The sequence below is a fragment of the Mustela putorius genome, unplaced genomic scaffold (genome assembly GCF_011764305.1).
Source record: "Mustela putorius furo isolate JIRA1106 unplaced genomic scaffold, ASM1176430v1.1 tig00000129_pilon_pilon_pilon, whole genome shotgun sequence".
NCBI lineage: Eukaryota > Metazoa > Chordata > Mammalia > Carnivora > Mustelidae > Mustela > Mustela putorius.
In genome coordinates, this window is record NW_025421290.1 from 10,679,283 (window position 1) to 10,702,780 (window position 23,498).

Genomic DNA, 23,498 nt, shown 5'->3' on the forward strand with positions numbered 1-23,498 from the left:
AAATGTCTGGGTTAAGCAACTACTTATGCTCTGTTCTCCATCTTACGTAAATCTTGTATGATTATCACTGGCTAGAATAATATATAGAAATCCTTACAGAACACTTTTATTTTTTCAATGACTTTTTTTTTTTTGCTAGATTACAATCTCTATTGCATGGGGAAAATATAACAAAATGTCATTGACTTAACTAACTGCTGTAGTGTTGAAATAAATTTTAAAATTTTTAAATAAACATGATTAATCTAAAAATTCAATCAGTGAGTTAAGGCAATATGGAGAAACTGTATGTTTTTCCAGAAATATGATTAAATCAAATCTTGCAAACTAGTAAATTAACTTTGATTTGACTTAAATATTGCTCATTCTAAAAGTGTTGAGTAAAATCGGAGTTGTAACTGTTAGCTTCTCTATAATTCAGGGCACAGCATAGGGATAGGTTCCGACTTTTTTTTCAAGATTTTATGTATTTATTTAGAGAAAGAGGATGAGCAGGGGAGGGGCAGAAGGAGAAGAAGAGAGAATCCTCACGACCCTAAGATCATGACCTGAGCTGGAAATCAAGAGTCTGACACTTGACTGAGCCACCCAGGCACCCCAGGGACAGGCTCTGACTTAAAAAAAAAAAAAAAAAAAAAAAAAGTTGGCTTGTACTGGTTTCGCTGGAAGAGTGATATTTGTTAACTATGAGCAGAATTGCAGTTAAGTGCTGAAATGAGATTTTATTGAATTTTTGTATGTATTTATTTCATTATTAGGCTATCAGCTGCAAAGGTCAACACAGTATATCGTACACTCTGTCAAGGAATCAGACTGTGGTGGTGGAATACACGCATGATAAGGATACGGATATGTTTCAGGTAACATCTTTATTTTTCTTTCGGATGCGGTATCATTAACATGACGTCAGTTTCAGGGGTATCATGTAATGGTTCCATACTTGTGCCTATGGCAAAGTAATCACCACAGAAGACCGTTAACGTTGCCACCACCTGGAGTTAGACAGCTTTTCTCCGGGGATGAGAACTTTTAAGAGCCATGCTCCTAGCAACTTTGACCTACACGGTGCCGTAGTAAATACTACTTTACCATAGGTGCCCTGCTGTCCGTGATGTCCCCATGACACACTTTTCTTTTCCTCGTGGAAATTCTTGCACACTCTCCTTCAGTTCCACATTTCAGTATGTCATCAGAACTAGCACAGTAGTGTTTGGTGATGTACAAGGAGAAAGCAGAGAGGATAATATAAAATCTAATTCCTATGTGGCTTTTGGAAGACTAAGGGGAAAAAAAACTTGATTCTAAAACTGCAGACAGAAATGATAAAAGCTACATTCTTAGGTCTCACTGCAGTAAAAATACCCATTAATAACAATAATAAAAATTTTAAAAACCAACCACTTTGAAAAGCGAACATGTTTAAAAACCTCCTAAATAACACTTGAACCAGAAATGCAGACATCAGTACTGCAATTATTAGGTCTTTTAAAAAATTATTGTGGGAACATTATGTAGCAAAACTCATGAGATGTGACTGACCGCATACTCAGAAGAAAATGTAAAAAAAATCTGAAGTACTTCCATTATAGAAGGAAGGAGGGAACAAGGAACTAAACATTGGTCTCCAAGAGTTCTCTAAAAAATGATAGTAAGAAAATACAGAACAGGCTTATGACTAGCTTTAATGGTAGGTAATAAAAAGTCCAAAAATACATCAAAAGAAAACAGAAGGAAATAATCGTAGAAAAAAAATTCATCAGTTTAAGAAGAAGAGAATTAATAATATATCTAAGATTTGATATGTTAAAACTAGAGAAAATTAAAATTAAGGCTAATGAGGAAAAAAGCAAACTCAAATGGGGAACCGTGAGGCTTTGCATTTCTATATGGAATGTTAAATTATTAAATGAATGATTTTGAAACAGGTGTCAGAACAGTATTCCAGATAATATCAAAAGGGAAATAAGGAACCCTGAAAAATAAGAAAATATCCTCAGTCTGGCTTATAAAAAGAGAAATGTGAATTCAGTTCACACAGAGATCTTAATTTCCACTTATTAGATAGGGAAAAATCTGCACAGCACAGTTTTGTCAGACATGTGAGGAAACCCTCTCCGAGTCCTTTAAACTGGTATGACCTCAGTGGGGCGGTGATTTGGAAATGCTTGTGAAAAATGTAAAATGCTTACACTCTTTGACTTAGCTCTTATCTTTATAAAATTCTTCTTTTTCTAGAGATTGACCCCAGAAATACCCCTACATACATGCAGAATGACATTTTTACCAAGTCATTGCTCAAAGCAAGGTTTAATAGCAAAAGATTACTAATTGAATTTAAATAAAAAATAATAATACTAGCATAAGATTGTAAGCAACATAAATGTCGTTCTGGAGGGGCCCCACTTGGTAATTTCAGGTACAGCCCTATAGTGGAAGGAGGCCTCCAAGTCTGTAAAACAGAGCAAGAAAAAGCTTTATGTATGGACATGGGAAGAGCTCCATTTAATGAGTTCTTATTTTTTATTTTATTTTATTTATTTAATGAGTTAAATATTAATGTCATTATATTGAGCCATTGATAATATATTCAATTAAGATTACTTAATCTTCAATGATAATAAATTTAAGTTATTAAATATATTAAATATTAAATAGTATATTAATTATTAAATATTAGCATAGTTAAATGATTTAAATAACGTGTGTCTGCATTCAAAAGCTCCAAGAGGAGGAATAAGACATTATTATTAAACCAGTTGCCTTTGTGGGGTGGGGGATCAGGCAGATGGTACACAGGTAGGTATTTGACACATGATTTTTGAACCGTGTAAATGTGTTAGTTTTTTCTTTCTTTTTTTTTTTTTTTTTAAAGATTTTATTTATTTGACAGACAGAAATCACAAGTACACAGAGAAGCAGGCAGAGAGAGAGGAGGAAGCAGGCTCCCTGCTGAGCAGAGAGCCCGATGCGGGACTCGATCCCAGGACCCCGAGATCATGACCTGAGCCAAAGGCAGAGGCTTTAAACACTGAGCCACCCAGGCGCCCTAGTTTTTTCTTTCTAAAAAAAAAAAAAGATTTTATTTGTTTATTTGACAGAGAGATCACAAGTAGACAGAGAGGCTGGCAGAGGGGTGGGGCAAAGCAGGCTCCCCGCTGAGCAGAAAGCCCGACACGGGGCTCGATCCCAGGACCCTGAGATCATGACCTGAGCCCAAGGCAGAGGCTTAACTCACTGAGCCACTCAGGCACCCCTGTGCTAGCTATTTTTTAAAAAGCTAAATGGGCACCTGGGTGGCTCAGTGGGTTAAACATCTGCCTTGGGCTCAGGTCATGATCAGGTCCTGGGGTCAGGACCTGCGTCAGGCTCCCTGCTCTCGAGGAGCCTACTTCTCTCTCTCTTCCTCTGCCCCTTTCCCACGTGCGCACACACTCTTCTCTCTTTCTCTCAAATAAATAAATAAAATCTTCTTTAAAAAATTAAAAACAAATAGTAAATTTAAGCAGTCCTAGACTCATAGTCATGGATATAGACAATTATTTAAGTGCCTCAAAAGTAAGATTTATCATTTTTAGACAAAATATTAACAGTGGTTTTACTCCTCATGCAATTCCATTTTATAATATTCTAAATACTTTTTCTTCTCATTCTACCAGAGAAAATCCCTTCCTAAATATGTATATACATACGCTTCCCTGCTGATAATTTTACAGGACTTCAAAATAATTTTTTAATAACTTTCCAAAATTATTAATCTTCTACTTAACAAGATTTTCTTTTTACGTAGAAAGTTTTCTTGACACACGTTTTACCCTAGAGAGCAGAGTCTCAACACAGAAAAAGCACATCAAGAACATTTTTACAGTTGTCGTGATACATTTTTTTACCGCTTTAAAATCAACATGTCACTGCGGAGGCCCCTGCAACTTCATCACTGTTCTGTGGTGACTTGTTGTGACAGAGATCGTGTACTCTTCATTGTGGTACACATTCCACTCCCATGGCTCACTTTCTTCCTTCTCATCTCTGCAAGTGCAGAATGAATGAAAGATTCATGAGAATCTTAACATGAGATCCATCCTCTTGACAAACTGAACACACAATGCGTTATTTGGCACAGCACTAGACAGCACGTCTTTGGAACTTCTTAGTCTTGTAGAACTGAAACTTTGGACCTGTTGAACAATGGTTCCCACTTCACTCCATCCCCCAGCCCCTGGCAACCGCCATGCTCAGTTTCCATTTGACTGCTTAAGGTACCTCCTATAATTGTAATCCTGCAGCACTGTAATGTCCTCTGGGTTCGTCCATGCTGTTGCTTGTGGCAGGATTTCCTTGTTTTGAAGGCTGAATAGTAACCTACTGGATGTTTCTACCACATTTTCTTTATCCACTCACCCTCTGGTGGACATTTAGGTTGTTTCTATACCTTGGCTATTGTAAATAATGCAACAGTGAACCTGGGGAGCAGATCTCTCCTTGAGAGCCTGATTTCAGCATTTACTTTGATAAATACCCAGGAACAGGATTGCTGAATCACATGGCAGTTTGGTTTTTAATTTTTTAAGGAACCTCCATACTGTTATAAACTTCTAAATGCTTTTTTGCACACTTTCCATTTCATTATATAGATGATTATGTGAAAGGCCCAATATTTAATAAAAGTAATTTTTTACTACTTCACCAAAGGCATACTTAAGTGAAACTAGCATTATTTTTAACTGCAAGTGCATGCCAATAAAGAATACAGAGGCCATTAATACAGTTTGGTGCCACTGGTTTGATTCCTATGAAAGCACTTGATCGCCTTAGCGCCATTTGGATAAATGTTAGCACAGTGGAAAAGGCCAACAGCATGTTTGTATTATTATGAAAGCAATTTTGGCTTCATGGACCTGGTCCTTAGAAAAGGTCTCAGGGACCCTGGGAGGTTCATAGACTGCGCTGAGAAATACCGAACTACACTGTACTATCCATTTGCCTTCCATAGCTGGGAAATCTGGGTCTTTGAAAGGAAAGATGACTAGTACTAAGGGCAGAGAAGGTGTTAGTGGCAGCAGTAAGATTTATGTCTGCTGAGTTCTACATTCCCACATAGTACCAGGTTGACCTCTTTAAATGAAGCATGGTAATTCAACAAGGATTTATTGATTTACTAAGGAAACAGAACACATTTGTCATTTTTACTAAAATAATCTGATTCCACTTGCAAAATAACTAGACATATTGGAGGATTAATATCAGATCACTCTAAGCAGAGTAGAATTAAATAACTCTTAGAAGATCCTGAAAAATCAAGCTTGTTTTAATTTTTTTCTTCCTTTTACACATTTTTGTGTCCCCAACCTATCATTGAGAAAGGTTTCTGAGCAAAAAACACTGTACCATTCCTATTTCTCAAGCATGAACCTTGGTGGTAAGGGCTGTTCATTGTAGCCATTATTCTTTAAAATGATTTCTAGGCTAATTGAGCATTTAAAAGCAGAACATCAGACCAAACCAGAGAAGGGCCTTGTGCTGCCTTTCCCACGGTGGAAACAGAGTAGGCTCAGAGCTCAGAAATACTATTGCCTAGGGAAAAAAGTATCAGTTTGATCGGAATTTAAGAGATGGGGTAAGTGTGAGAAAGTCTGAGTTGGTATAGCAACAATTTCATAGTAGTTATTTTCTAGAATAGGTGTACATAAAGGACAGAAAAAAAGAGTGTAGCTTTTGAGAGAGAAAAATATTAAAAATTGTCACAGGAAGTGACAAAATGTTTTCCAAGGCCCCTAAAGGGAGGTATGATGCCAAATCCATTCTGATCCTTGGGGTAAGGAAGCCAAATGCCTTGCACATTGCTCAGTTTCATAGTCCTGATCCTGGGTGTTGCTGGACCTTACAGGCTTGGTTTTGTTCATTTGGTTTTTAATTTAGGTGTTTTACACTACTTTTAGATGGTAACATCTTATTAGCACCCACCTAGGTGAGAAAAATGTGACAGTTCTTTCTTGTAACATGATACCTGCCTCTCTCCCAGGGTTCAGGGTCACTGTCCTAATCATCCATGCGTCAGTTTCATTTCTCGAGCACCTGCTGTGTATCAGATACTCATCTAGTTACTGGAGGGAGGCAGCCCAGGCTCCCCTCTGGTGGAGCCTGCATTCTAGAGGAGGGAAACAGACCACAAATGAAGCAGCAGCAGGAGCAAGTGCCATGGCCCCCAGGAAGGAGCAGGGTGAAGGAGGAGGTTAATGAAATGAAAAGAGCTTGGATAGGTGGGGCCCTTAGGCCAAGCAAATTGGAGGATTAAGCAAGGGAGAGGTATAATCTGATTTACATTTCTGAGAGATACCTTCAAGTACTGTCTAGACAAAAATGGAAATGTCACATGTGAAAACAGGGAGACCAGTTTGAAGATGAGGGTAATGCAGTCCAAAGAGGAGCTCCCGGCAGCAGGAGCTAAGGTGGGGAGAAATGGAAGGATGCAGACCGTGTCTGGAGGGAGTATTGACAGGCAGGGTTAAATGTGGGTGTGGAGGAAAATAAAGGATCAAGGCTAATTCTTTGGTATTGATTTTTAGCTTGAGTAGATCAGATGCCAGTTGTTGACCTGGGGAATCTAGGGGTTAAAGGAGGAATCCAGGTTCTGTTTAGAACATGCTACATTTTGAGATGCTTATTAGACCCCCAAGTGGTCATTGAAGTTCTGGGTAGAGATCAGTGCTTTTTGGCTAATAATGGAATTTGATGGTATTACATAGGAAGAGAACAGAAAGTGCAGGGAAGGGGTCTATTTGCCAACTAGCCTGTAAGAGTTTCATTATTCTAATACCAGGTACAGATATGGCAGGATACCAGCCACATGCCCTGGAAACCTGTGCAAGAGTGGTGTCAGTGGGGCTCTGGGGTAGAAACACCCCGTGGGGCCGGCAGAGGAGAGAAGTGAAGGGCATGAGTAAGGCAATGGGAGGGTAGTAACTAGTGACAGATTTTTTTCAAGAAGTATTGCCACTACGTGAATCAGAGAAATGGGCCTGTAGCTTGACGACGTTTGCAAGGGAAGGAATGTGTTTTTTAAGGTGAGAGACTAGTCTAGAACAATGCTGTTGGAGTATCCTCAACTGGGCGGCCAAGTGTCTGTTAACAGCACAGAGTGAGCTGGGTGGGAAATGGCGAGGAGGAGTTTAGAAACGTACAGCACTTTTTATAGTACCTGAAGCCTCCAAGCAGGTGATCATTTTCCTGATACTCATTTTGATTGTACTTTTAAAATGTATCAGTGACAGGCTGAAATTTAAAAAACAAATTGGTCCTTTCAAACGCCACCACCCCCCACCCCCGCAGAGTCACAGAGTTTGAGAAGCTCTAGAATGTGTTTGATAACGGATGCTAAGATCTAGTAGGAGGGAGAGAGAAGTGGATGATTCGGGAGAGAGAAGGGATAGCGTCAGGAGCAGAATCCTTGGGAAGGGAAGAATACTGAGACCCCAGGCATCAGCAGAAAGATTGGTCTTGGGTAGGAGCAGTGGTATTTCCTCCTTGTCCTTGGAAGGAAGTTAGGAAATAAGGTTACGGACGCAGGGGTGGGAGTACCGTTGGTCCAGGAAAGGTGAGGGAGGCCCTTTCAGGTGTTTCTGTGCCATCTTACCTGCACTGAATTGGACCGACAACCAGACAAACCCAAACTCTTCTCATATATGTGTGTGGTGTCAGTAAAATCCTCCCTCAGGCTACTCTATGAGAATCAGCACTGAATGATCACCAGACAGAATTCAGAACCATCTTTCTTTGTCTACATGACCGCCCTTAAGATGATGTAGAGTTGATCCAGTACCCAGAAGGATGGGTTCCAAGTTTTGCACACCGGGTGAGTTTTCAGTAGGAAAGTAGCTTACTTTTTTTTTTTTTCTGGCAAAAAGAACATGAGGTTTGTATGCAAAAGTATAAAATTATACTGGTGGCACACCACAGGTTAGATTTAAGGGGAAGTGAATTGATAAACCAATTGAACATGACCAGTCAGATAAGTATCATGACTTGCAATAATTGATCCTAGCAGTATGTTCCGGTTGGACTAAAATGTCATGTGTTATAGCCCATTTCCGTTAACTCATCAAGACATTCATTTAATACACTGGGATGAAAGCAACATGGCCTTGCCCGAAGAGAGTAATCTTTGTAGACAGTAACAGTTGTGTGACATTCTACTCGAGCATGCTTAGCTCTGTGCTTCTAACAGAGCTTGAAGAGACTTTGTGTTCTTCTGTGGAGGTGACAGAAGTTATGTCAGGGACTTTGTCTTTGTGAGAGCGCTAGGCAATTGTAGAACTTTCCACATTTCACTCCTAAGCTTAGCAGTTCAGGACAAGTTGATTCCTGAGTTTAGAGAAGCTTTTATGGTATTTTTTTTTCTGTATTTGTGAAATATTTTACATTAAGTATTTGTTACTTTCTAGTTTAAAAAATCTCTTTAAAGTGAAATAACTCAAAGAAAAATACTGTGTATCACTTATATGTGGAATCCAAACAACAAAGTCAAAACTGTAGAAGCAGAGACTAGCATGGGAGTTACCAGGAGCTGAGGGGAGGGGGAAGATAGAGAGGTGTTGGTCACAGAGTACAAACTTCCTGCTGTAAGATGAATAGGTTCTGGGGATCTAATGTACAGCATGGTGATTATAGTTAATAATACCGTATTGTACGCCTCAAAGTAGCTAAGAGAATAGCTTTAAAAAAAATAAAAAATTAAAAAAAAATTAAAAAACAGACTGAATCAGAGCTTCTGAGTCACATAACCAGCTTTTCAGTGAATCTAGCCAAGGGAAGACCCAACCTTAGAAAGATGGTTTGTATAAGATTTATACTATCTTTTAATTTAGATTTTATGTTGCATTTTTTAACAAGTTCTATGTTTTGTAAACCTGAAACACATACATTCAGGCAATGTGCATCTTTTCACATCAATGAGTTTCAGTGAACCCAGAAGTCTACTTTATTCCAGGCACATTTCATTAGGACAAAAAATTTAGATTTGTAAAAAAAAGAGAGAGAGAGAGAAGAGATGTCTGTTGTCTGTTGCCATAATAGAGATAATCTGTGCATGAAAATGTGTGAGCTTACAAAAGAAAGTTAATAATTTTCTGGAAAGGCAATAGTTCGACCTAAATGATGCAAGATAATATATATTTTTCACTCTTCCCTCTTTGGATGAAAAATATATTACGTCTTATATTTTAGATAGAATTTGGTGATCAGGATTAAGATACCTGAGAAATTAACTTTGGGGGGTCTTCTGCATACACATCTGTCTGGGGGCTCCCTGTGTCCCTCCCCTAATCATCTGCGGAATCAAAGTCACTAGTGTTAGGAAAGAACAGTGATGTCCTATTTAGTGAGAAATGATTTGTTTACATATAAATGATTTTAATTTGAAACGTCTCAATGGTATATAAATAATATGTATCATTGTTTTCTGGTCAGAGATTCATAAACAACATTACAAAATGTTTTGATATTCTATCTTGAGGATTTTGCATTTGTAAACATACTTTTCCTAGTTCACAGGACAGAGCAGTACCTATCTTACTGAATTTACTGAGTATAAACACCTTTTTTTTTTTTAAGAACTTTAAGCTCTCCCAAATGAAATATATTCTTTCTGGAAGCATTTAATCTTACCAAAGGAAGTAAGTCAACATAATATTGGCAGGTTTTTAGACCTTCCCAAAAGAGATTTTCTTTTTTCAATCCAAAATTGAAATGTTAAGACCAGCCTTTTGAACCTTTCATCTGACTGCATCCCAAACTCTGGACTGACTTGTATTTCCCTTTACATCATTTTCATTTATACTGAATAATGGCAACAGGCATTTGATCTGTGTCTGGGTCAGGGCTGTGCTTGCTCTGTGCCATGAGTCACTGGTAGACATACTTAGTGTGGAAAACCAATCCCTGCTGCTGGGCAGGAATTCCTTTGTTTCTTGGCTTTCTTTAAAATCTTGGCTTTTTCCATCTGGAAATGGGGGGCAGGGTGAGTGGGGTAGAGAGTAATTTGCTGTGTTAAAGTAATGTTTTCACCTAATCTAAGAGATACAATCTGTTGGGGGGGGTAGGAGGAAGCAAGATCTAATGTTTTCTCCAGAATAAAAAATTTAGCTCTTCTCTTAATATTTAAAAATCTGATGATTGGTTACTCTAATATCTCCCTTAAACAAGAAAAGGAACAGAACTGAATTTTTTTGTCATTAAATTCTTACCCTCAGAGCAGAAATAATAAATGTTAAAGGGATCCTGAACACTCATTCCATGTGAACCAAATATGGTGACATCTTTTTCAGACGAGTCATGAGTACATTTGATTTATTTAGGTGGGCAGATCAACAGAAAGCCCTATCGACTTCGTTGTTACAGACACAATTTCTGGCAGTCAGAACAACGATGAGGCCCAGATTACACAAAGTACCATCTCCCGGTTTGCCTGCAGGATTGTCTGCGACAGGAATGAACCTTACACCGCACGGATATTCGCAGCCGGATTTGACTCTTCCAAAAACATATTTCTTGGAGTAAGTACTGTTACTGAAGACACTGTTTCAAGAAAAACACCCATTATCATCAGATATAACATTTAATTGTAGCCAAAGATTTGCTTTCCAAGATGCCTCTGCTTAGATTTGGAGATTTTAATTTTCAGATGTAGAGCTTGAAAGGTTGTTATTAAGAATCTAAATATAACTACGTCATTACCTGATACTTGTTACATTTGCTGTATTAAGTGCATGTACAGTAATTGCTTTTTTAAAATGTCTATGAATATATTTATAGTAGATTTAAGGGGTTTATTTCAGTGGGAGAAAATAAATAGTCAAATCTACATAGAGTTCAAAGGAAAAAGTGACATTCTTTCATTCAGAAAATTTTCATTGGGCTGTGTCCCACGTCAGGTGTCATAGATGTGATAGCACAGGGAACAAAACAGATTAAAAACTTCTGACTTTGTGAGGCTTCCGAGTAAATGAAACCCAGAAGTTTTAGTGAATATACAATTGTAATATAGTTCTTCTTCTTTTTTATTTTTAATCAGTATGTTTTTGCAGGGGGAAAAAAATAGAACATTCAAAATGGCCTTTTTTTTTTAAATTAATTTTTTATTTTTTATAAACATATATTTTTATCCCCAGGGGTACAGGTATGTGAATCACCAGGTTTACACACTTCAAAATGGCCTTTTAAAAATGACCTAAACAGGGGCACCTGGGTGGCTTAGTCAGTTAAGCATCTGCCTTCCACTCAAGTCATTCTCCGAGATTCATGGGATCGAGTCCCACAACGGGCTCCTTGCTCAAGCAGGAGGTCTGCTTTCCCCTCTACCCCTTATCTCTGCTTGTACACACACCCACACACTCTGTCTCTCTCTCAAATAAATAAATAAAATCTTTTTTTTTTTTTTGAGGGCCTAAACAATAACAAGAATGTATTATTTCTGTAACAAGATGCACCAAGGAAGACAGGCCGAGGCCTGGGTAATTCAATGGTTGTGTGACATCCAAGGAAGCAAGTTTGTTCTATCTTACCCCCATGTCCCCAGGCAGATCTGCTTCCTCAAACTGCCTTAGGGATGAGAGATGGCTCCCACACTTCCATGCACCCCTGCCACATGGCGACTTCGGCTGAAGAAGAGGCGGCAGAAGCACTGTTTCTTACTTATCTCTTTATATTGGTGGGTTTTTTAAAGATTTTATTTATTTATTTGACAGAGAGGGAGAGAGAGAGCACAAATGGGGAGGGGCAGCGGGAGAAGCAGGCTCCCCACTAAACAGGAAGCCCAACCAGGGGCTTGATCCCAGGACCCCAGGATCATGACCTGATCCAAAGGCAGATGCTAACAGACTGAACCACCCTTTTATTTTTTTAATTTACTTTTCATAATTGAATAAATTTGACATGTAACATTACATGTCAAATTTGTTCACTTTTATACTTACTTGTGTAAGTATAAGGTGTACAGCCATGTTACCATGATTTTCTATGTGTTATAAAATGATTGCTAGTATTGGATTATTCACCACATTGCACAGCTGGAGTACAATAATATGAGCTATATTCATAACGTGGTGCATTAGATCTCTGTGGCTGATGCACTGCTCATTACAAGCTTGAACCCTTAAACACTCTCTCCCTGTACACCCCCTCCCCCATCCCATCCCTGATAACTGTCATTTTACTCTGTTTTTCATAGGCTTAACTTTTTAAGATTCCACATACACGTGATATAATTTTTCTCTGACTTGCTTAGCATAATGTGCTCAGGGTGCACCCACCTTGTTGCAAATGGAAGGAGATCCTCCTTTCTTGCGGGTAAATAATATTTACAGTGTCTTTTTTTTAAATCTGTTCATTCATTGATGGGCATTGGCGTGGCCTTTCATATCTTGGCTGTTGAGAATAATGCAATAAACATGGGAGTGCCTGTATCTCCTTGAAATCATGTCTTCATTTCCTTTGAGTGTGTGCCCTAAAGTGGAAATGCTGGATAATGTGGTAGTTGTTTTTAATTTTTTGGCTATTTGGGGTCTTTCCTGGTTGCACACAAAGTTTAGGATTATTTCTTCTATTTCTGTAGGGAATTCTCTTAATATTTTGATGGACATTGTGCTGAATCTGTAGATGGATTTGGGTAGTATGACTGTTTTAACAATATTCTTCTGATTCAGCTATCTTCCCATTTGTCTGTGCCTTCAGTTTCTTTCAGCAAAGTCTGTACTTTTCATTGTACAGATCTTTCATGTGCTTGGTGAAATTTATTCCTAAGTATTTTACTGTTCTTGATGGTGTTGTGAGTGGAATAGTTTTCTTTAGGCCTTTTTCAAATGCTTCCTCATTAGTGTAAAGGAATGCAACTTACTTCTCTGTGTTGGTTTTGCGTCCTGCCACTTCCCTGAAAACGTTAATTCCAACAGCTTTTTGACTGATTGTTTGCAATTCTCAATATGTAAGATTAGCAAAGAGTGCTAAGCAATAGTTTTACTTCTTTCTTTCCAATTTGTATGCCATGTATTTATTTATCTTGCCTAATTGCTCTGGCTAGGACATGTAGCACTATATTGAGTAGGAACGGTGAGCGTGGGCATCCTTGTCTTTCTGATCTTAGAGGAAACTTAGCTGCAGGTTTGTCATATGTGAACTTGATTATGTTGAGGTATATTCCTTCTGTAGCCAATCTGTTAAGGGTTTTTATTCTGTAAGGATGTTGTATTTTGTCAAATGCTCTTTCTGTGGCTATTGAGATGATCATTTTCTTGATATGATGTATTACATTTCCTTGCATCCCAGGGAAAGTCTCACTTGCTCATGGTGTATAATCCTTTTAATGCGTTTTTTAATTTGTTCATATTTTCTTGAGAAATTTTACATCTATATGTATCAGGGATATTGGTCTATAATTTTCTTGTAGTATCTTTCTCTGGTTTTGGTATCAAAGGAATGAGTTTGTAAATGTTCCTTCCTCCTCAACATTTTGGAAGAGTTTGAGGAGGATTGGTGTTAATTCTTCTTTAAATGTTTGGTAGAATTCTCTAGTTGAAGCCGTCTGGTCCTGGAGTTTCTTAGGATTTTGTTTAAATTACTGATTGGATCTCTTTACTCATTATTGGACTGTTCAAATTTTCTGACTCTTCCTGATTTACTCTTGGTTGATGTGTGTTTCTGGAAATGTTTCTTTTCTTCTACATTGTAGCTGTCTTTCATCATTCTGTGTATGTCTGTAATACCAGGTATAATGTTTCCTCTTTCATATCTAATTTGGGGTCTTCTTTTTTCCTGGTTTAGCTGAAGGTTTGTCAATTTTGTTTATCTTTTTGAAGAACAGTTCTTAGTTTCAATCTTTTCTGTTGTTTTTCTGGTGTCTAGTTCATTTATTTCTGCTTCAATCCTTATTTCTGCTAACTTTGGGATTGCCTTATTCTTCTTTTTCTAGTTCCTTGAAGTATAAAATTAGGTTAAAGTTGGCTTGTTTGAGACTTTTCTAATTTCTTTTGTTTTTTTAAGATTTTATTTATTTATTTGACAGAGAGAGACAGTGAGAGAAGGAACACAAACAGGTGGAGGGGGAGAGGGAGAAGCACGCCTCCCGCTGAGCAGGGAGCCTGACGTGGGGCTCGATCCCACGACCCTGGGATCATGACCCAAGCCGAAAGCGGACGCCCAACGTCTGAGCCACCCAGGCTCCCCTAGACTTTTCTAACTTCTTAATATGCATGTTTATTGCTGTAAGATTCTCAGAACTTCTTTTTTTTTAAATTTTTTATTTTTTATAAACATATATTTTTATCCCCAGGGGTACAGGTCTGTGAATCACCAGGTTTACACACTTCACAGCACTCCCCAATGTCCATAATTCCACCCCCTTCTCCCATACCCCCTCCCCCCAGCAACCCTCAGTTTGTTTTGTGAGATTAAGAGTCACTTATGGTTTGTCTCCCTCCCAATCCCATCTTGTTTCATTTAATCTTCTCCTACCCACTTAAGCCCCCATGTTGCATCACCACTTCCTCATATCAGGGAGATCATATGATAGTTGTCTTTCTCTGCTTGACTTATTTTGCTAAGCATGATACACTCTAGTTCCATCCATGTTGTCGCAAATGGCAAGATTTCATTTCTTTTGATGGCTGCATAGTATTCCATTGTGTATATATACCACATCTTCTTGATCCATTCATCTGTTGATGGACATCTAGGTTCTTTCCATAGTTTGGCTATGGTGGACATTGCTGCTATAAACATTCGGGTGCACGTGCCCCTTTGGATCACTACGTTTGTATTTTTAGGGTAAATACCCAATAGTGCAATTGCTGGGTCATAGGGCAGTTCTATTTTCAACATTTTGAGGAACCTCCATGCTGTTTTCCAGAGTGGCTGCACCAGCTTGCATTCCCACCAACAGTGTAGGAGGGTTCCCCTTTCTCCGCATCCTCGCCAGCATCTGTCATTTCCTGACTTATTTTAGCCATTCTGACTGGTGTGAGGTGATATCTCATTGTGGTTTTGATTTGTATTTCCCTGATGCCGAGTGATATGGAGCACTTTTTCATGTGTCTGTTGGCCATCTGGATGTCTTCTTTGCAGAAATGTCTGTTCATGTCCTCTGCCCATTTCTTGATTGGATGATTTGTTCTTTGGGTGTTGAGTTTGCTAAGTTCTTTATAGATTCTGGACACTAGTCCTTTATCTGATATGTCGTTTGCAAATATCTTCTCCCATTCTGTCAGTTGTCTTTGGATTTTATTAACTGTTTGCTTTGCTGTGCAAAAGCTTTTGATCTTGATGAAATCCCAATAGTTCATTTTTGCCCTTTCTTCCCTTGCCTTTGGCGTTGTTCCTAGGAAGATGTTGCTGCAGCTGAGGTCGAAGAGGTTGCTGCCTGTGTTCTCCTCAAGGATTTTGATGGATTCCTTTCGCACATTGAGGTCCTTCATCCATTTTGAGTCTATTTTTGTGTGTGGTGTAAGGAAATGGTCCAATTTCATTTTTCTGCATGTGGCTGTCCAGTTTTCCCAACACCATTTATTGAAGAGTCTGTCTTTTTTCCATTGGACATTCTTTCCTGCTTTGTCGAAGATTAGTAGACTGTAGAGTTGAGGGTCTATTTCTGGGCTCTCTATTCTGTTCCATTGATCTATGTGTCTGTTTTTGTGCCAGTACCATGCTGTCTTGATGATGACAGCTTTGTAATAGAGCTTGAAGTCCGGAATTGTGATGCCACCAACGTTGGCTTTCTTTTTTAATACCCCTTTGGCTATTCAAGGTCTTTTCTGGTTCCATATAAATTTTAGAATTATTTGTTCCATTTCTTTGAAAAAGATGGATGGTACTTTGATAGGAATTGCATTAAATGTGTAGATTGTTTTAGGTAGCATAGACATTTTCACAATATTTATTCTTCCAATCCAGGAGCATGGAACATTTTTCCATTTCTTTCTGTCTTCCTCAATTTCTTTCATGAGTACTTTATAGTTTTCTGAGTATAGATTCTGTGCCTCTTTGGTTAGGTTTATTCCTAGGTATCTTATGGTTTTGGGTGCAATTGTAAATGGGATTGACTCCTTAATTTCTCTTTCTTCTGTCTTGCTGTTGGTGTAGAGAAATGCAACTGATTTCTGTGCATTGATTTTATATCCTGACACTTTACTGAATTCCTGTATAAGTTCTAGCAGTTTTGGAGTGGAGTCTTTTGGGTTTTCCACATATAGTATCATATCATCTGCGAAGAGTGATAATTTGACTTCTTCTTTGCCGATTTGGATGCCTTTAATTTCCTTTTGTTGTCTGATTGCTGAGGCTAGGACCTCTAATACTATGTTGAATAGCAGTGGTGATAATGGACATCCCTGCCGTGTTCCTGACCTTAGCGGAAAAGCTTTCAGTTTTTCTCCATTGAGAATGATATTTGCAGTGGGTTTTTCATAGATGGCTTTGATGATATTGAGGTATGTGCCCTCTATCCCTACACTTTGAAGAGTTTTGATCAGGAAGGCATGCTCTACTTTGTCAAATGCTTTTTCAGCATCTATTGAGAGTATCATATGGTTCTTGTTCTTTCTTTTATTAATGTGTTGTATCACATTGACTGATTTGCGGATGTTGAACCAACCTTGCATCCCTGGAATAAATCCCACTTGGTTGTGGTGAATAATCTTTTTAATGTACTGTTGAATCCTATTAGCTAGTATTTTGTTGAGTATTTTCGCATCTGTGTTCATCAAGGATATTAGTCTATAGCTCTCTTTTTTGATGGGATCCTTGTCTGGTTTTGGGATCAAGGTGATGCTGACCTCATGAAATGAGTTTGGAAGTTTTCCTTCCATTTCTATTTTTTGGAAAAGTTTCAGGAGAATAGGAATTAGTTCTTCTCTAAATGTTTGGTAGAATTCCCCCAGGAAGCCGTCTGGCCCTGGACTTTTGTTTGTTTGGAGATTTTTAATGACTGTTTCAATCTCCTTACTGGTTATGGGTCTGTTCAGGCTTTCTGTTTCTTCCTGGTTCAGTTGTGGTAGTTTATATGTTTCTAGGAATGCATCCATTTCTTCCAGATTGTCAAATTTATTGGCGTAGAGTTGCTCATAGTATGTTCTTATAATAGTTTGTTTTTCTTTGGTGTTAGTTGTGATCTCTCCTCTTTCATTCATGATTTTATTTATTTGGGTCCTTTCTCTTTTCTTTTTGATAAGTCGGGCCAGGGGTTTATCAATTTTATTAATTCTTTCAAAGAACCAGCTCCTAGTTTCGTTGATTTGTTCTGTTGTTTTTTTGGTTTCTATTTCATTGATTTCTGCTCTGATCTTTATGATTTCTCTTCTCCTGCTGGGCTTAGGGTTTCTTTCTTGTTCTTTCTCCAGCTCCTTTAGGTGTAGGGTTAGGTTGTGTACCTGAAACCTTTCTTGTTTCTTGAAAGGCTTGTACCGCTATATATTTTCCTCTCAGGACTGCCTTTGTTGTGTCCCACAGATTTTGAATCGTTGTATTTTCATTATCATTTGTTTCCATAATTTTTTTCAATTCTTCTTTAATTTCCCGGTTGACCCATTCATTCTTTACAAGGATGCTATTTAGTCTCCATGTATTTGGGTTGTTTTCAAACTTCGTTTTGTGGTTGAATTCTAGCTTTAGAGCATTGTGGTCTGAAAATATGCAGGGAATGATCCCAATCTTTTGATACTGGTTGAGTCCTGATTTAGGACCGAGGATGTGATCTATTCTGGAGAATGTTCCATGTGCACTAGAGAAGAATGTGTATTCTGTTGCTTTGGGATGAAATGTTCTGAATATATCTGTGATGTCCATCTGGTCCAGTGTGTCGTTTAAGGCCTTTATTTCCTTGCTGATCTTTTTCTTGGATGATCTGTCCATTTCAGTGAGGGGAGTGTTAAAGTCCCCTACTATTATTGTATTATTGTTGATGTGTTTCTTTGATTTTGTTATTAATTGGTTTATATAGTTGGCTGCTCCCATGTTGGGGGCATAGATATTTAAAATTGTTAAATCTTCTTGTTGGACAGGCCCTTTGAGTATGATATAGTGTCCTTCCTCATCTCTTATTATAGTCTTTGGCTTTAAATATAATTGATCTGATATAAGGATTGCCACTCCTGCTTTCTTCTGATGTCCATTAGCATGGTAAATTCTTTTCCACCCCCTCACTTTAAATCTGGAGGTGTCTTCGGGCTTAAAATGAGTTTCTTGGAGGCAACATATAGATGGGTTTTGCTTTTTTATCCATTCTGATACCCTGTGTCTTTTGACAGGGGCATTTAGCCCATTCACCTTCAGGGTAACTATTGAGAGATATGAATTTAGTGCCATTGTATTGCCTGTAAGGTGACTGTTACTGTATATGGTCTCTGTTCCTTTCTGATCTACCACTTGTAGGCTCTCTCTTTGCTTAGAGGACCCCTTTCAATATTTCCTGTAGAGCTGGTTTGGTGTTTGCAAATTCTTTCAGTTTTTTTTTGTCCTGGAAGCTTTTAATCTCTCCTTCTATTTTCAATGATAGCCTAGCTGGATATAGTATTCTTGGCTGCATGTTTTTCTCGTTTAGTGCTCTGAAAATATCATGCCAGCTCTTTCTGGCCTGCCAGGTTTCTGTGGATAAGTCAGCTGCCAATCTAATATTTTTACCATTGTATGTTACAGACTTCTTTTCCCGGGCTGCTTTCAGGATTTTCTCTTTGTCACTGAGACTTGTAAATTTTACTATTAGGTGACGGGGTGTGGGCCTATTCTTAATGATTTTGAGGGGCGTTCTCTGAACCTCCTGAATTTTGATGCTCGTTCCCTTTGCCATATTGGGGAAATTTTCCCCAATAATTCTCTCCAGTATACCTTCTGCTCCCCTCTCTCTTTCTTCTTCTTCTGGAATCCCAATTATTCTAATGTTGTTTCGTCTTATGGTGTCACTTATCTCTCAAATTCTCCCCTCGTGGTCCAGTAGCTGTTTGTCCCTCTTTTGCTCAGCTTCTTTATTTTCTGTCATTTGGTCTTCTATATCACTAATTCTTTCTTCTGCCTCATTTATCCTAGCAGTGAGAGCCTCCATTTTTTATTGCACCTCATTAATAGCTTTTTTGATTTCAACTTGGTTAGATTTTAGTTCTTTTATTTCTCCAGAAAGGGCTTTTATATCTCTCGAGAGGGTTTCTCTAATATCTTCCATGCCTTTTTCGAGCCCGGCTAGAACCTTGAGAATTGTCATTCTGAACTCTAGATCTGACATATTACCAATGTCTGTATTGATTAGGTCCCTAGCCTTCGGTACTGCCTCTTGTTCTTTTTTTTGTGTTGAATTTTTCCGTCTTGTCATTTTGTCCAGATAAGAGTATATGAAGGAGCAAGTAAAGTACTAAAAGGGTGGCAACAACCCCAGGAAAATATGCTTTAACCAAATTAGAAGAGATCCCAAATTGTGAGGGGGGAGAAAGGGGATAAAAAGAGGTTCAAAAAGGAAGAAAGAAAAAAAAGAAAAAAGAAAAAAAAAGAAAATAATTTAAAAAAAGAAAACACATAAGAAAAATATAAAAAAGAAAAAATATATATATTAGATAAACTAGTTATAAAACGTTAAAAAAGAGAAAGGTAAAAGTTAAAAAAAAATTTTACCCAAAGGCGAGAAAAAAAAACAAAAAATGAAAAAGAAAAAAATTAAATTAACTGCAAGACTAAAAAAAATCACAGGAAAAAAGCCATGAGTTCCGTGCTTGGCTTTCTCCTCCTCTGGAATTCTGCTGCTCTCCTTGGTATTGAAACCGCACTCCTTGGTAGGTGAACTTGGCCTCGGCTGGATTTCTTTTTGATCTTCTGGGGGAGGGGCCTGTTGTAGTGATTCTCAAGTGTCTTTGCCCCAGGCGGAATTGCACCGCCCTTACCAGGGGCCAGGGTGAGTAATCCGCTCGGGTTTGCTTTCAGGAGCTTTGTTCCCTGAGCACTTTCCGTAGAGTTCTGGAGGACGGGAATACAAATGGCGTCCTCCTGGTCTCCGGCCCGGAGGAGCCGAGAGCCCAGGGCCGCACTCCTCAGTGCGCCCTCAGAGAACAGCACCAGTTACTCCTGTCTGTCTGACCTCCGGCCGCGCTGCGAGCTCACCGAGCCAGCGACCAGTTCAAGGTAACACCAAGCTGTGAGCTTACTGTCGGCTCTGTCTCTGTAGCCGGCTTTCCCGTTCCAATACCCGCAAGCTCTGCGACACTCAGACACCCCTGATCCTTCTGTGACCCTGCGGGACCTGAGGCCACGCTGACCCCGCGTGGGCTTCGCCCCGGTTTAGCCTCTGGAGCGATGTCCCTCAGCGGAACAGACTTTTAAAAGTCCTGATTTTGTGCTCCATTGCTCCGCCGCTTGCTGGGAGCCGGCCCCTCCCCCCGGGGTCTATCTTCCCGTCGCTTTGGATTCACTTCTCCGCCAGTCCCACCTTTCAGAAAGTGGTTGTTTTTCTGTTTCCAGAATTGCTGTTCTTCTTCTCTTCGATCTGCCGATGGATTTTCAGGTGTTTGCAATCTTTAGATAAGCTATCTAGCTGATCTCCGGCTAGCTGAAGTAGTCTCAGCCTGCTACTTCTCCGCCATCTTGACTCCTCCCCAGATTCTCAGAACTTCTTTTGTTGTATCCCACAATATTTGATGTTGTGTTTTCATTTTCAATTGTTTCAAGATAATTTTTCCCCTTTTGATTTCTTCTTTGACCCAATGGTTATTTAAAAGGGGTTTTTTTAGTTTTCACATTTTTGCAGATCTCACTTCTCTTTGTCACTTTCTAGTTCATACCACTGTGATCAGGGAAGATAGTTGATACGATTTTAGTCTTCTTAAACTTACTAAATTTGTTTTGTGGCCTATCCTGTCTCTCCTAGAGAATGTTCCAGTGCACTTGAGAAAAATATGTTCTGCTACTGTTGGATAGAATGTTCTGTACAGGTCTATTAAGTCTGCTTGTTCTAAAGTGTGGTTCAGTTCCAGTGTTTCCTTGTTGATTTTCTTTCTGAAAAATCTATTCGTTGCTGACAGTGGGGTATTGAAGTCTCCTACAATTATTATGTCGTAGTCCATTTCTCTTTTAGATTGGTTATTATTTGCTTAATATAATTTGGTGTTTGATGTTGGGTACATATATATATTTATAATCATTATATTTTCTTAATATACTGACCCTTTTATTATTATGTAATGACTTTGTCTCTTATTACCCTTTTTGGCTTAAAATCTATTTGTCCTATACAAATTTGACAATACCAGCCTTCCTTTAGATTCTTTTTGCTCATAATATCATCTTCCATCCTTTCATTTTGAGCCTATGTGTATCTTTAAAGTGGAGATGAATCTCCTGTAGGACAGCATATAGTTGGGTCTTTTGTTGTTGTTTTTAATCCATCCAACCACTCTATGCCTTTTGGTGAGTTCAGTGCATTTGCAGTTGGTGTGATTATTGATATGTAAGGACTCACCACTGTCATTTTCTCTTTTTCCTTCTGGTTATTTTGTCTCTCCATTGTTTCTTTTTTCCTTCCATTTCTACCTACTTCTGTACGTTGGTGGTTTTCCATGGTGCTTTTTGCTCAGTTTTCCCCGCTTTTAATTTCTGTGCCTCTGCTCTAGATTTTTGCTTTGTAGTTTTCATGAAGTTTACATAAAACCACTCATAGATAAAATAGTCCTTTTTCTGCTGAGAGCCATTTCTCTTCTTTTGCCTATGAAGATTCCTCTTACTCTTTTCCTTTTATGTTTTTGATGTCACAAACTGTCTTTTTATGCTGTGATCTTGTTACCACGTTGTAGTAGCTGTAGTTATTTTTACTATTTATTATAGGTATTTTTAATGCTCTTGACCTTTAAACTTTGTACTATCATTATAGAGTTTAGTATACTCTTATAAAGAGTTGCTGTTTCTGATTCTGTCACCTTAATCAGAGTTTTGTGTCCCTCTGTCTTTTCATTTCAGCTTGCAGAGTTCCTTTCAGCATTTATATAAGGCAGATCTAGGAATGGTGAACTCCCTCAGCTCTTGTTTGCGAAAGCCTTTAATTCTCCTTCATATCAAAAGCATAACTTTACTGGGTAGAATATTCTTGGCTGGCAGTTTTTAATCTGAGAAATTTTATAGCCTGATGGGGACTCCTTTGCAAGCTACTATCTTTTCTTGCCCTAGCTGCCTTTGAAATTTTATCATTGGCTTTTTAATAGTTTTAATATAATGTGTCTTGGAGAAAGTCTTGCATTGAGATAATAAGATGTGCTTTTGGCTTCATGGACTTTGTATATCCAGTTCTTTTCCCCAAGTTTTAAAGGTTCTCAAGAGTTATTTCTTTAAGTGTGCTGTTTGTCCTTTTTCCCCTTGCTTCTCCCTCTGCAAAATTCATTATTCTTATGTTGGCTTTTCTGATGGAGTCTGCTAGCTCTTGTAGTGTTTCTTCACTTCTTAAATCTCAATTATCTCCTCCCTTCCATCTGAAACATTTCTCTGTTCCTGTCTTCCATCTTACTAATTCTCTCTTCCACCTGATCTGCTCTATTTCCAGTGCGTTCTAATGCATTCCTCATGTCATTTATTGAGTTCTTTTGTTTGGTTCTTTTTTAGAATTTTGGTGCCTTTGGTAAAGTATTCCTTTTGTTTGTCAATTATATTTCTGAGGTCATTGTATTGCCTGAGTTTTCTTGTAGCTCATTAAATTTCTTCATAGCAGCTCTTTTGAATTCTTTATCCATTAGATTGCAATATACCAGGTCTTTGGGCTCAGTTGCTGGAAAACTGTCATTTTCTTTTTGTGATGTGATTTTTTTCTTGATGTTTGATTAAAAGTGCCTCTGTCTTCACATTTAAAGTAGGGAACACCCTGCTTTGGCAAGGTTCGATTTACTTTGATTCTAACAGTTCAACATGTTGGTAGTTAGGAGCCTTTCCTTTATTTTTCAAAGATAGCACTATAGCACAAATTTTTGGTTTCTCTTAAGAGTGTGGGGGCAGACTTCACAGAGGTTGGAAGTGGGTGTCAAGGGAAAAGGAATGGGGGGTGCAGCAGAGCTGGGGGAGGTGTGTACTTAGTTCTTGAGACTTTGATGTGCCCACAGCCTGGTAGGGGGGATCCTCAAGTTGGAGCAAGGGATGGGGTGAGGGGAGCCTCCCAGCAGTGCATGGACCAGAACCCTGGGGCAGACAGTAGGAGACAGTTCTCTGAAGTTCTCTTTGCCTTACTTGCCTCCCCCCACTCACTGCAGTATTTCCTCAGAGACAGCAGTGGGTTCTTCCAGCTATAGAACATGCATGGGGCAGACCTCCCCCAACCTCCGTCACCCTCCACCTCCTTTGTCAGAAAAGGCCACACTATCCCCCTGCCCACCAGCCACTGCCTTTGTCACCTCTGACTCCCCAGCAACTCCCCTCCACTGCCTCTTCTGTGAGGCAGTCTACCCACTTTGAGGGGCATGAACGTATGGCTCTCAGGTGATCTGGAGGCCACGCCGCCATGCTCTTTT

The 23,498-nt window shown here is 38.8% G+C and overlaps 1 protein-coding gene across 2 annotated transcripts in view; it reads left to right on the forward strand.

Annotated features, from left to right (window-relative positions):
• The window catches only part of PELI2 (pellino E3 ubiquitin protein ligase family member 2), a 188,732-nt gene that overhangs the window by 154,684 nt on the left and 10,550 nt on the right, over positions 1-23,498 (forward strand). For both annotated transcript variants that reach the window (XM_045069790.1, XM_045069801.1), the window contains 2 exons: positions 759-860; positions 10,350-10,547. In XM_045069790.1, the coding sequence (XP_044925725.1) occupies positions 759-860; positions 10,350-10,547 (300 nt within the window). The remainder of the gene's footprint in view (positions 1-758; positions 861-10,349; positions 10,548-23,498) is intronic.